Source organism: Epinephelus moara, chromosome 11 (genome assembly GCF_006386435.1).
Source record: "Epinephelus moara isolate mb chromosome 11, YSFRI_EMoa_1.0, whole genome shotgun sequence".
In the NCBI taxonomy this organism is placed as follows: domain Eukaryota; kingdom Metazoa; phylum Chordata; class Actinopteri; order Perciformes; family Serranidae; genus Epinephelus; species Epinephelus moara.
In genome coordinates this window covers 16,733,377-16,749,064 of record NC_065516.1, presented here as the reverse complement: position 1 = coordinate 16,749,064, position 15,688 = coordinate 16,733,377, and the positions used below count along the sequence as shown (strand labels likewise).

The 15,688-nt window shown below is 34.6% G+C and overlaps 1 protein-coding gene across 1 annotated transcript; it reads right to left on the bottom strand.

The window, feature by feature from the left end:
* Positions 1 to 5,272: 5,272 nt before the first annotated feature.
* On the bottom strand, positions 5,273 to 15,688 carry arl8 (ADP-ribosylation factor-like 8). The gene is made up of 6 exons (XM_050056738.1): positions 15,275 to 15,688; positions 12,621 to 12,681; positions 12,389 to 12,536; positions 10,369 to 10,452; positions 10,047 to 10,198; positions 5,273 to 7,070 (listed from the first exon to the last, which is right to left on the bottom strand). The coding sequence occupies exons 1-6, from the start codon at positions 15,318 to 15,320 to the stop codon at positions 7,022 to 7,024; spliced, it is 540 nt and encodes a 179-aa protein (XP_049912695.1). The 5' UTR covers positions 15,321 to 15,688; the 3' UTR covers positions 5,273 to 7,021.

The window sequence follows — 15,688 nt, the reverse complement described above, 5'->3', positions numbered from 1 at the left end:
TGACTCTTTTCAACATATTATACTATGACTTTTTTTTTTTTTTACTTTTTGGAACACACTATACTATGACTTTTTCCAACAATGACTTTTTTACGACATACAATACTATGACTTTTTTTGACTTTTTCGTCATGCCTTAGTATTATTTTTTCGACACAATATACTATGACTTTTTTTTCGACATACTATACCATGACTTTTTTCAACATACAATACTATGACTTTTTTTTTTTTTTTTTTTACTTGTTTCGACATACTATACTATGACTATTTTTTACATATTGTACTATGACTTTTTTTGGACTTTATTCAACATACTGTACTATGACTTTTTTCAACATATTATACTTTAACTTTTTTACGACATACAATACTATGACTTTTTTTACTTTTTTTGACATACTATACTATGACAGTTTTCAACATATTGTACTATGACTTTTGTTGGACTTTTTTTTGACATACTATACTATGACTTTTTTCAACATATTATACCATGACTTTTTTTTTCTTTTTTTACTTTTTTCGACATGCTATGCTATGACTTTTTTCAATATATTATACTATGATTTTTTTGACATACTATACTATGACTTTTTTTTTTTTTACTTTTTTCGACATGCTATACTATGACTTTTTTCGACATACTATACTATGACTTTTTTCGACATACTTTATTATAGCATTTTTATGATTTTTTTTCGACATACAATACTGTGACTTTTTGACATACCATACTATGACTTTTTCTTTTTTTAACTTTTTTTGACATACCATACTATGACTTTTTTTTTTTTTTAACTTTTTTCGACATACTATACTCTGACTTTTTCTTTGACATACTACACTATGATGTTTTTTTTTTTTTTTTACTTTTTTTGGCATACTATGATGTTTTTACAACTTTTTTGACACACCACACTATGACTTTTTTTGGACATACTTTATTATAACATTTTTATGACTTTTTTGACATACTATACTATGACTTTTTTAGGACTTTTTTCAACATATTATACTATAAAATTTTTCTACATACTATACTATAACGTTTTTATGACTTTTTTCGACATACTATACTATGACTTTTTCGATATACTATACTATGACTTTTTTAGGACTTCTTTCGCCATACTATACTGACCTTTTATGACTTTTTTTTTTTTACATACTATACCATGAGTTTTTTCCACATACCATACTATGACATTATTATGACTTTTTTCGACATACTATACTACGATTTTTTTGACATACTATACTATGACTTTTTATTGACATACTTTATTATAACATTTTTATGACTTTTTCGACATACTATACTATGACTTTTTTCAACATATTATACTATGACTATTTTTTACTTTGTTCGACATACTGTACTATGACTTTTTTTCGACATGCTATACTATGACTTTTTTCGACATACTTTACTGTGACTTTTTTTGACATACTATACTATGACGTTTTCATGACATACTATACGATGCCGATTTTTTACTTTGTATGGCATACTATACTATGACGTTTTTATGACTTTTTTGACACACTATATTATGACTTTTTTCAACATACAATACTATGATTTTTTTGTACTTTTTCGACATACTATACTATGACTTTTTAAAACAGATTATACTATGACTTTTTTGACATACTATACTTTTTTTTACTTTGTTCGACATACTATACTATGAGTTTTTTTTGACATACTGTACTCTGACTTTTTTTGTCATACTACACTATGATTTTTTTTAAACTTTTTTCAACATACTACACTGACTTTTTTTCGACATAATATACTATGACCTTTTTTGACTTTTTTCAACATGCTATACTATGACTTGTTTCGACATACTTTACTGTGACTTTTTTTGACATGCTTTATTATAACATTTTTATGACTTTTTTTCGACATACTATATTATGACTTTTTTCAACATACAATACTATGACATTATTATGACTTTTTCGACATACTGTACCATGACTTTTTTCAACATATTATACTATGACTTTTTTTCGACATACTATACTATGATTTTTTTGACATACTATGCTATGACTTTTTTTTAAACTTTTTTCGACATGCTATACTATGACTTTTTTCGACATACTATACTATGACTTTTTTCAACATATTATCCTAAGACTTTTTTCGACATGCTATACTATGACTTTTTTTTAAACTTTTTTCGACATGCTATACTATGACTTTTTTTGACATACTATACTATGACTTTTTTCAACATATTATCCTAAGACTTTTTTCGACATGCTATTTCTGACGTTTTTTTGACATTGTTTTTACATACTGTACCATGACTTTTTTCGACATATTATACTATGACTCTTTATGACATACTATACTATGACGTTTTCATGACATACTATATGATGTCGTTTTTTGACTTTTTATGACATACTATACTATGACGTTTTCATGACATACTATACGATGTCGTTTTTTGACTTTTCATGGCATACTATACTATGACGTTTTTATGACTTTTTTGACACACTATATTATGACTTTTTTCAACATACTATACTATGACTTTTTTAAACTTTTTTTCGACATACTATACTATGACTTTTTTCGACATACTTTATTATAACATTTTAATGACTTTTTTCAACATACAATACTATTTTTTTTTTACTTTTTCGACATACTATACTATGACTTTTTTCGACATACTTTATTATAACATTTTTGTGAATTTTTTCGACATACAATGCTATGACTTTTCGACATACCGTACTATGACTTTTTTTTTTTTTAACTTTTTTGACATACTATACTATGACTTATTTTTTACTTTTTTCGACATGCTATACTATGACTTTTTTCGACATACTATACTATGACTTTTTTCGACATACTTTATTATAGCATTTTTATGATTTTTTTTCGACATACAATACTGTGACTTTTTGACATACCATACTATGACTTTTTCTTTTTTTAACTTTTTTTGACATACCATACTATGACTTTTTTTTTTTTTTAACTTTTTTCGACATACTATACTCTGACTTTTTCTTTGACATACTACACTATGATGTTTTTTTTTTTTTTTTACTTTTTTTGGCATACTATGATGTTTTTACAACTTTTTTGACACACTACACTATGACTTTTTTTGGACATACTTTATTATAACATTTTTATGACTTTTTTGACATACTATACTATGACTTTTTTAGGACTTTTTTCAACATATTATACTATAAAATTTTTCTACATACTATACTATAACGTTTTTATGACTTTTTTCGACATACTATACTATGACTTTTTCGATATACTATACTATGACTTTTTTAGGNTAAAACTTTTTTCGACATGCTATACTATGACTTTTTTCAACATATTATTCTAAGACTTTTTTCGACATGCTATTTCTATGACGTTTTTTTGACATTGTTTTTACATAATATACCATGACTTTTTTCGACATATTATACTATGACTCTTGATGACATACTATACTATGACGTTTTCATGACATACTATATGATGTCGTTTTTTGACTTTTTATGGCATTTGACTTTTCTTCACTTTTTATGGCATACTATCCTATGGCGTTTTTATGACTTTTTTTCAACATACTATACTATGACCTTTTTTTTGACATACTACACTATAACTTTGTTTTGACATACTATACTATGACTTTTTTCAACATATTATAGTATGAATGTTTTTCGACATACTATACTATGACTTTTTTAAACTTTTTTTTGACACACTATATTATGACTTTTTTCAACATACTATACTATGACTTTTTTTTTGACATACTATACTGTGACTTTTTTCGACATATAGTATGATTTTTTTCGACATACTATACTATGACTTTTTTAAACTTTTTTTCGACATACTATACTACGACTTTTTTCTACATACTTTATTATAACATTTTAATGACTTTTATCGACATACTACAACATTCAACATACAATACTATGATTTTTTTTTTACTTTTTCGACATACTATAGTATGACTTTTTTAAACAGATTATACTATGACTTTTTTTCAACATACTATACTATGACTTTTTTGACATACTATACTTTTGTTTTACTCTTTTCAACATACAATACTATGACTGTTTTTTGACATACTATACTCTGACTGTTTTTTTTGTCATACTACACTATGATTTTTTTTTTACTTTTTTTTGGCATACTATACTATGTTTTTACGACTTTTTTGACACAGTATATTGTGAATTTTTTCAACATACTACACTATGATGTTTTTTTTACTTTTTATGGCATACTATACTATGACGTTTTTATGACTTTTTTGACACACTATATTATGACTTTTTTCAACATACTATACTATGACTTGTTTTTTTTGACATACTATAGTATGACTTTTTTCGACATACTATACTATGACTTTTTTTAAACTTTTTTCGACATGCTATACTATGACTTTTTTTCGACATACTATACCACGACTTTTTTCAACATACTTTATTATAACATTTGAATGACTTTTTTCAACATACAATACTGATTTTTTTTACTTTTTCGACATACTATACTATGACTTTTTTAAACAGATTATACTATGACTTTTTTTCGACATACTATACTATGACTTTTTTGACATGCTATACTTTTTTTTTACTTTTTCGACATGCTATACTGAGTTTTATTTTCCGACATACTATGACGTTTTTTTTTGATATACTATACTTTTTTTTTTTTTTTTTTTTAATTTTTTTGGCTTTTTTTTTGACATATTATACTATGACTTTTTTTTTTGACATACTATACTATGACTCTTTTCAACATACAATACTATGACTGTTGTTTGACATATTATACTATGACCTTTTTGCCATTTTCACGCTTTGTCTTGTCAGTGTTTTCTTTGCTCATTACTTCAGTGCAGAGGCTTCACTGAAAAGTGAATGTATAGTACCATTTAGAGGAAAACATTACAATGAAATGGCTGATATGTTGTACATTATTTTTTAGAAATCGAGAAGCTCCTTTTACTTTCCTTACAAATGGATATATTGCAGAAGTGAATATATTAGTGTTTGAATCACACTTAGCTTGGTTCTTGTTTAAAAAACAAAACAAATCACTAAAATCACCTTGTTGGCTTTGTTTTGTGGATAAATGATGGTGGAAAGTAAACACTTTGGCCCAAGCTTAAATGTACATGTCTGATATTCCTTTAACTCCTATCTAGAATTGTATTCACATGTATTTAGAAAAAAGACAAACATCTATTCAGGCTCAAAGTTCAAAACAAACTTTTATTGAAAATAAAACTGATACAGTACATGACCCAGACCGGACATCACCACACCAACAGTATAAGATCAGTTCTCTTGCTTTGAGATCAAGGCAAAAGCTGTAAACCTTAATGCTGCAAGGAGTCTGGGGGCTGCACAGTTCACCCTTTTTCCTCTTAGTGTAAAAATACCTTGTCCCACAACAGACTCTAGAGACCCAGAGGCACCCCCTGACCAAGATGGACACCAGTACTTCATCACTGTTTGAATTCAGACTCAATGAAACTCATGCACCTCCTCCTTTTTGGCCACTGTGGAACTTGCAAAAGGTAGACATGGTTTCAAAGTGACACGTGCATAGATCTGTTCAAGGATTCTTATACCAGGTGAAAGAGGGAAACAGGTTTTAAAAAAAAAAAAAAAAAAAAATCATGGGTAGACTGTCAGATTCATACACAAATGGTCCTTCAGACACACAACAGCATGATTAAGGCTGAGGATCAAGTATTGTAACTGTAAGATGAGATGGCCAGAATATTAAGATCATCTTTCTGCTACTGAACCTTAAAGTCCAGGATGGTTGATAAGTAACAACTTCTCCATGACTGTGTGGCACCTTTTGATGGTGGCTCATTGTGATCCCTTTCATTATAAAGTACAAAATATTTAAAGTGGAATATGCGCCAAAATGGCTGCAGAAAATTAAATGTTTACATGAGGATGCAGTGGATCAGTCACACACCTGCAGAGCACCAATGATCATTTGTTAATACAAAACAGGTCTAGATGCTAACAAGCCACAAGCACACCTGCACTCCCTATAAAAGCAAAAATAAAATGAATAAAATTAAATAAAGATCATAATGCATCATTAACAAATCGTAGTGTTTAAATCAAAAATACTGTTATTAAAATTAAACGTTGTACTTGCACTTGTTTCAGCCATTTAATGCTTTGCAAAATTAAATAAACGGCTTAAGTAATGTGTAGATTGAAGAAAATATTTGCATGCCGACACAAGTACAGGCTCAAAGTTTATAAAGAAGGGAGATATACGTTTGACCACATTTCATTAACGGTACCAATAAGTTCTAATGTGAAAATAACCACCAACAGTGTAGCTTATGAAACTGAAATCATGTGTAACAGATATTATTGGCTGTGCCGAAAACAATAACGGAAATAAAACATGAGAACATTATTCTGAGAAACTCCCTGGTGCCACCTTTCCCCATCAGAACTGGTTTTACAATACTGCTTGTAATCCCTTTGTTTGTCCTGCCATTATTTTCCTGAACATGAACAAACTTACAAAGAGGCAAAAAGAAAATAAAAATAATAGAGCTGCACCGCTGTGATGTTTATGGCATACTCTTGATATGATATGGTGTGGCGGAACATGATATGTAGTGTAAATTATGTCCAGTGCAGCCCTGCTTTACACTTGGACATACTCTTAACTTACTGAAATGATCCTCTTCTCCTTTACTTTAAAAGTGACTTCCTGTTCCAGATAACCAGGTCAGTTTATCACTCCTGGCCACGTTTCCACTGACTGGGAGAAACACCAGTTTCCACTGTAACAGTTAAGCTGTGGAAGGTGCTCCTCCTTCCTGTGCCATCTCCAGAGGTCAAAGTCCAAGTTTGTCATTAAAAAAATAAAAAGTAACAATAAGCCAGTAAGGACAAGCTGTTGTTGCCACCAGGTAGGTGGTGCAGGTAGTCAGGCCATCGACGGCTGAGGGACGGGCTATCTGAGTCCAGCTCTGGAGGTCATCCACTCAAGGCCTTGACATAAACTGGAAGAATGAAAAAGATGTGTCAGTGGAAGAAGAATGTACATACTTAAGACAGAAAGTAGAAAGTAAGTTCATTCAGAAAGTAAAGAGTTAGTACATACTTTGGACAGAAAGAAGGAAGAAAGTTCATTCAGAAAGTAGGAAGTATATATATAAGACAGAAAGTAGGAAGTAAGTACATACTTTATACAGAAAGTACATACTTAAGACAGTAAGTATGAAGAAAGTACATACAGAAAGTAGAAATAAAGTATATACTTTACACAGAAAAGAAGAAGTATGTACATACAGAAAGCGTACATACAAAAAGTAGAAATAAAGTATATATTTTTGACAGAAAAGAAGAAGTATGTACATACAGAAAGTGTACATACAGAAAGTAGAAAGTAAGTATACTTAGGACAGAAAGTAGGAAGTAAGTTTATTCAAAAAGTAAAAAGTACATACTTAAGACAGAAAGTATGAAGAAAGTACATACAGAAAGTAGAAAGTAAGTACATACTTCAGAGAGAAAGTAGGAAGTAAGTACATACTTTAGACAGAAAGTACATACTTAAGACAGAAAGTATGAAGTACATACAGAAAGTAGAAAGTAAGTACACACTTAAGACAGAAAATACATACTTTAGATAGCAAGTCGGAAGTATATAAAAACTTAAGACAGAAAATACATACTATGGTTAGAAAGTAGGAAAAAATGGACATACTTGAGACAGAAAGTACATACTTTAGACAGGAAGTAGAAGGAAAGAACATACTTTAGATAAAATGTAAGAAGTATGTACATACTGTAGACAGAAGGTAGGAAGACTGTACAAACATTAGACAGAAAGTAGGAAGAATGCACATACTCAAGACAGAGTAGGAAGAAAATTCATACTTTAGATAGAAAGTATGAAGTATGTACATAAGCTAGACAGAAAGCAGGAAGAATGTTCATACTTAAAAGTAAGTAGGAAGAGTGTTCACACTTTCCTGACAGGAAGTAGGAAGAATGTTCATACTTTAGACAGGAAGTGGGAAATACGTTCATACTTTAGACAGGAAGTGGGAAGAATGTATGTACTTAAGACAGAGAGCGAACACTCTCGACAGCAAGTAAGAATAATGTTTGTACTTTAGACAGAAGGTAGGGCTGCACAATATATCATTTTATAATCATCTATGTCAACTTGCGCAAAAAACACATCATAAAGGCTGTGTTATTGCCATCAGGATTTCTTTTGAGTCAGTTGAAACAGAGTACCAGCAGAAAGTAATATCATTATCATAATATTCAACATATCACGTATTCTCCTCATATTGTACAGCCCTAACAGAAGGCATATTTCAAGGATGTTTTAATGTACTTAACACTTGGCTGTTTCTCCCCTGGCTGCACAAAATGTTTACAACATACTAGTGCTGAGCAGATAAAGCTCAGTGAGACGTTCCTCCTGTTTGTGCTGAGGTAAGACGCTTCAGGGCTTTAACGACAGCACACACACTGACCTCTGGTGGTTGGCAGTAGTTACAGCAGCCCTTACAGACTGGTTTTAACACCTAGTCTCCATCTCTAAAGTGTGAAATAAATCTCCAAGACGCCTACATATTAAATCTGTTATATCTTTGTTCACAAGAGCTGCAATATGCTGCAGTAAAATGACATTTAAATGCCTTGTCCACAATGTTTTTGTTGATACAAAATATTAATGTACCTTTTAGTGTGGTGCAGGACCAGAGTGCAAATGTGTTTTAGCTTTGTGGTTGATATCTGTGTGACAATTTATATGAATTGCAACATTATGTGATGCAATCAAGAAATATATTTATAAAACATTACATTCATAACCCTTATATTAGGTAAAAGATGGCATTATGTCCATATTTATGACTATATCTCTAAATAACTCTCTTTTCCTCTTATTCTATTTATGTATACAAACAATTTATTGAAACCAGTGTTGGCTCTTTCATGAACTGGAAACAAATCCAAGTTTGCACAAAGAAATATCTTGCTGATACACATTATCCTGTGACAAACCATCTGTCTACATCTTTTAAATCAATAAATTTGTCCCACTTTTTCTGTTGTCATGTAAAGGAAACATGGTATTGATTATATAGGAAAGGGTGAATAGAGCCTCATGACGCTTTGGAGCTTTCTGTTTGTGTTGAAGAAGATTTGAAGCTTTGGGCCTTCACACACAGCAAACACAGTGACACCTGGTGGTTTGCAGATGTACAGCAGCCCTTCAACATGGGCCAACGTGTCTGATTTTAATAGTTTTGGCCTCATATGTGTGCAATAAAAGTTCAAGAAGCCTGTACCTTATTATTAACTATGTAAAAGTTTTAAAGTGATGCCTTAAATGTAGATGGTATTGTGGAATGCATCACAGTGAAAATAATTAGGTACTGATTATCCAAAAAACCTACATATGAAACTTTTTTTTTTGACACAAAGCCTTAATGTACCTGATTGCCCTTTCAGACTTTTTAAGAGGGTTTTAGGACTTTTGCAGGGTTCCTGTTAAACAGTGCACTTCACAAGAGTGAAACAAGTTCTGGAGCGTCTGTATCATACGCCCATCTCAACAGTTACAATAAGATCAGTTTAAAACATCTATATAGTACTAAGTATAAGGGCTCATTTATGCTCAACGTTAGAGAAAGAAATATCAATAATGGCAGAAATGAACAAATGGGTGATATATAATAATATAGAGGGAAGTTTGTGAAAACAATTATCCATTCACTACTTGTTGGGATGTATACAATGACCGCACAGATCACAGCCATCTACAAAGCTACAAAGCGACCTCCTCACCTCATCACCTCATTTGTTGCGAGGTTGAACTTTTGACTCTTTACATAAATCGAGTATAAACGAGGCCATAACTCTAGGTCTGTTTGCCAGATGAACAGGATCTTGATGGAATTTCATCACTGTCTAATCACTGACTTAGTTAGTAAGCATCAAGATATATCTCTTACCCCTCTCCTGTAAGTGCACAGCAGGACTGTATGTGCCAGGGGTGGTCTTTAATGGAGCTCAGGGTGAGGTATTTGGAGATCTCCGCTGCAGACATACAGTCCTTCATATCCTGCTTATTGGCAAATATCAACACAGCTGCTTTCCGCAGGTCCTGAGGGGAAACAGTACAGAGAACAATGAGACCATAACCCACTCTCTGCCACCGTCTGAAACTCTAAACAATGTAGCAGGGTGGAAGGTGGAAAATCACAGTCCATTATAAAAACAGAGTGTGTGTGTAGACTATTTCCTCACAAAGATATGTTAAGATGGGCGTTTTACCTCATGAGCCAACATCCTGTAGAGCTCCTCTTTAGAGATGGCCAGCCTCTCTCTGTCTGTGCTGTCCACCACCAGGATGATGAACTGCAGTCGGAGGCAAAAATCACACTGACTGACCTCTTTTCAAAAAGACATTTACAGCAGTGAAATGCGACACAGCGGGTGGGCATTTCCGGGCCAAGGGCCTCACAATGGGTATTGGTGACTGCTTTGCTAATAAGCCCTGTTTGAATGCGAGAGACAGTGACCCCGTATGACAAAAGACCAAAGGCACGTTAATGGTGGTGTGAGGGAGACGCCATTTAAACCAAACGACCCAGGAAAAAGTTTCAACAGCACGCGTTATCCAACATGACTGTGACCCAAATCACAGCCGGGGATCTACACGAGTCTGACACTGCTTAACTGTGGAATGAATGAGTGACGTTACCATAGTAACTGCAGGTTTACTACAATATATGGTTTCTATAGTAACCTTAGGGCTCCTAATAACTCTATTGTGAAAAAAAATGTTTTTCAAGGTACTTTTCATGTTCCTTATTTAAACTGTACTTTACTCAATTTATTTTTGAGCCACTAATCCACCTTTTACATTGCCACATTTTGCATTTATACCTTTGTTACAATGACTCTGCTCTCAATGCAGGGATTGAGTGTGCAGGGGGAAGAGCTTTTCTACTGCAGATGCCAAGTTGCAGCTGCCTGGAAGAAAAAGAAGCACCACCTGTCTTTTGACAATGATGCAATGATGATGGCGCAAAACCCAGAACAAGAAGCAGCTTTTCTTGTGTGTTTATGGATATGTCATTTTTCGTGTATTACATTAATCTTTGGTGTTATGAGCAGCCTTATCTTGTCGCTAGGGGTCTGTTGGGCTGTTAAATTAATTAATCAATTAATCCTCATTAAAAGAGGTTAGGGTTATGAATTCATTTATTTTGCACTGGTCTGCACATAAAAAACAAACAAATAAATAAAAAACAAAATGGAAAGGATCTTGTACTTTGAGGAATTTATTAACCACATACTTTTTTACTTAAGTAGGTTTCTCAAATTCTAATTTTCACATTGGCTTGAGTCAGTTCTATAGGGGTAATTGCACTTTTACTTAAGTATAGTTTTTTAGTACTCTACCCAACACTGATAAAAATTTTAAACAGGAAAGATTACAAAGTCTCCAAGCCCATGGTCGTGTCTTTAATTGTTGTCGTAAAAACAGTCCAAAACCTGATCAATTCTTGATTTACTCATATATGAAAAGGAACAAGCAAATCCTCAGATATGAAAAGCTGAAATCAGAGAATGCTTGGTCATTTTTGCCTGGGGAAAAAACCTCCAAAACACTTGAACGATTACCAAAATATTTGCAGATTTATTTCCTGTCATTCAAACAGTCAAAAACCCAAACACAGTCGGTTAACTATCACATAAGACAAAGAAATAAAGCACAATTGAGGCTTGAAAAATGACATAAATGGTTAACAAATTATCAAAATAGCTGCTGAATTATATTGACTCTATCAGCTAATAGTTTCAGCTCTTTAGCAGAGACATGTAAGAGAGCAGGAGTTGAGGAGTCAGGTCATATGTGAATGGAGGTGGCCTTGTGTTTACGTGTGACCTGATATCCCACCATGCTATGTACACGGGTTTGTGTGTGACAGAGCATCAGTGAAGCATGCTGTAGTGAAAAAGTGTCTGGCAGATGTTACAGTAAAGTTTAATCCATATGGTTCTCTAGGGACCTTTCTTTAAAACACATCTGCCTCGGCTGTGATTCTCCTCTTCTTCTCCTTTCTCTGAAACACTGCGGTGGCTGACCCTCACTTTGCTTTTCAGACTGGCCCCTTTGTGAAAGGGTGACCTCTGACTTGGGCGGCCCCTGCTGCCGTCTGTGCTCTGAACAAACACGCCAGCTGCCACGCTCAGGAAGAAAACCCGCAGCTGGACAATACTTGTGTTCCCTGCCTATGCTAGAAAGTAGTACACAGTGTACAAAGTGTGTTGATGTGTTTCTCACCTCTGTATTGGAGTAGTAGGTGTTCCAGGAGGACCTGAGAGACTCCTGCCCTCCTATATCCCACATCAGAAAGTGAGTGTTCTTCACCACTATTTCCTCCACGTTGCTGCCGATGGTGGGTGACGTGTGGACGACCTCATTCATCAGACTTGATGAAACAGAATGGTAAAGTGAGTTTTTGCTGCAGTAAAGAAGGATGACTGACTGTACATCTGAAAATAAAACTACTTACAACTGGTAGAGGATGGTGGTTTTCCCTGCATTATCTAGTCCAACGATTATCACTTTGTGCTCTGCAAAACAAATACAGCAAATAAACTGTGTGATTAGCATGAAAAACTATCTTCAAGAGGACACTGTATCCAGAAAACACTCGAGTAAATGAATTCTCTTCACGGTAAGTCACTGTAAAAACATTCAGTGACAGTGAGTCATCTGGTTTCAGTCTTTACAATGCATTCATGTCATTCAATGCTGCCTATTCAAAATCATACAGGCTGAACTCATTTCAACGCTTCCTGACCTTCTCTTTTCCCATCGTCGCTGAAACTACAGGAACTTCTTTCCATTCATAAAACCAGCGAGCACAGTCTGCAACAGTAAAGGCTTTGACGGCCGTGAAGCAGACAAACATAACAGACTAAAAGCAGAATCAGAGCTGACACACACATGCCAAAATATCCCACTTCAGTGCTTTGACTTTTCCGCCCTTCAGAGGCCCCTGGCAGCCGAGGAGGAAGGAAGTCTGGTCAGAGGGCTCGAGGTTCTGACAGTCTGGGTGCATCGTACTGGGTGTCCGAGGATGTCGCATGTCTAGTGCTGCTACCCTACGATGACCCTGGGAGCACAACTAAACTGAATGTGGCCGTTACCAGCATCTCCAGCACATCTAACCCAGTTTGGGTCAGATTCAATTTAAATGTTATGTTACTGAGAACTAGAGCTGCATTGATTCATCAATTAATCCATCTGACTAGAACTATTTTGATAATCGAATAGTCGTTTCGGTCATTTTATTTTAGCAAAAAAGCCAAACATTTGCTGGTGCCATGCCTCTAAAATGTGAGAATTTGATGCTTTTCTTTGTCATTCGTGATACTAAACTGAGTAGCTTTGGATTTTTGGACAATTGGTCAGATAAAACATGACATCTGACGACGTTGCTTTGAGCTTTAGGAAATTACACAGGTTAAGCGTCACTGTTTTCCGACATTTTATTGGCAAAACAATTAATCGATAAATCGAGAAAACAATGAGCAGGTACAGCCCTACTGAGGACAGAGTAGATGTTAATATAAGCAATCACTAATTTATTCAAATGGATTACCTGAAAATAGCGTTCTAAGCAGATACACTTACAGGTTACTAATCTCTGAAACATTAATGTGTTTCTCACTTCTGCAGATTTATAAAGCAAAATCGTGACAGTTATGATCAGGAGGAAAAGCTACTTTAAATGCAGGTATCTTCCTTATTGATGTCTAGGTCTTCTACCACAGAACGGAGCACTTTTTAAAGTGGTGACACCCCAGGCTTGCTTTTCTGTAGCACACACAGTGCAGCAGAGGAGAATAAAGCCATAAAAATGACATAAAGACACATTTAAAGTGAAATTAAACAAGTGTGAGCACCAGCACTTCCTTTCTTATCAGGTGATCTAATCACTGTGTTGCTTACACTCCACTCAGACCACTCTATCACCCCTTAGATGTGAATGAAACTAGACAATGGGGAGGACAGCAATAATGCTACACGGGCCAAAAGACTTAAGAAAAGACGAATATGTATATAAATACAATCAAAGGATAATAACTAATCATTGGAGCGGAGCATAATATGACTCGGTCAGTTCTCCTGTAGCTCAGCCTGCAACGGACCCAGATCCTTTGTCACTTCAGCTCAACTCAAAAACCTTCCTACTCCTCATTACGACAAAAACAATACTCACACTCTGAAGGAAAAATGCTGCACCAACCAGTATAATGTATCTTAGTATCTTCAGAATCAGACTAAGATTTATTAGGCTTCACTTAAAAGGAATTTGCTTTGGTTTATGCTGCATACATTAAACATGAGATAAGATATTCCTCCATTAGTCACACTGCAGGGAAATATGCAGCATATTAAGATGAATAAAATTAAGGCAAAGTACTGCAACAATCAAGAGCATGAATACAGAATAAGACAAATATAATAAATATATGACAAAGATACTTTTAAAAAGTACTATAACATTACAAGTTGTTTTTAGTATAAGAGAGCTGTGAGGTTTGGTGCAGGATGTGCAAACATATTTTCAATTTTCTTACAAACAAAACAGCCATATTATGTACCCTGCAGCATTAAATGGGAGACATATAGTATTTTACATCCCACATTGGAAGTCATACGGGTTTTTTAGATGATTTTCTCAGCTCTTTGTTGCCCTTTACTCGTTATTCCTCTGCCTTTGTTTCCCACTTTCTGCCTGGGATAGTGACTCTGTATGAGACCATGTAGCTTTCTGCAGAGTTGTGGTAAAGTTATGTAATGTGTCCTGGACAGTGGAGTAAGTTAAAGCTGATTGACAAGTGGATGAATACGCTCCTGCAGGCTTACTGTGACTTACTCGTGTTGACTGACAAACTGATAACCAGATTAACTATGAGAGTGGCCGACAAAGGTTGGTAACTGCACTTTAAACTGTTGTTGTGACGTGCGAGTGAAACGCAGCCAGCTCAGATGGCTGAGTCCTTAAGTCACAGTGAGATGTAGCGAGATAATTCACCCCCATCTGTTATTATGGCTCTGGCTGCTCACTTTATGCTAACGGGCTAACAGTTATTATCCTCGGTTGAGTAGCTAGCGGGACGTTAGTGAGCCGTTAACAGTTTCACCGACACCCACCTTGGTTGCAGAAGAAGCTCCACAGTTTGGCGAATATGAGGCCCATTGTTTAGGTTAGTGTCCGTCCGTCTGTCCGTCAGTAGAGTGGGCAGCAGCAGCGAGCTTCTCCACTCTCAGGTCCACACCGTACAATCCGCGGCTAGCTAACATTAGCTGGATGATCTCTTGTCCGCTAAACACCTCACCGACCTTTTGAACGCGGACTCCATACGCTCCGGCTGTAACTAACACGGTGATAAAATAGTGTCGGGTAACATAGATGTGACGACTTGTTACCGAGCGGCAGAGGTTAACGTTAAAGCCTCCGTAAATCGCATAAACACAGGGTGGTAAGCGCAGTACTGTGTTGACTCTGCTGCTTGTACGGCGTCTTCTGCCCGTTGGCTGCTGCTGGCAAGTGGTTCACCGAAAAAA

Coding starts and splice junctions, on each gene's coding strand:
- arl8 (XM_050056738.1), bottom strand. CDS start 15,320: ATGGGCCTCATATTCGCCAAACTGTGGAGCTTCTTCTGCAACCAAG. Junction 10,453..12,388: donor CCTACTACTCCAATACAGAG/GTGAGAAACACA, acceptor CTCCGACTGCAG/TTCATCATCCTGGTGGTGGA. Junction 7,071..10,046: donor TGTGCACTTACAGGAGAGGG/GTAAGAGATATA, acceptor TCATTCTTCCAG/TTTATGTCAAGGCCTTGAGT.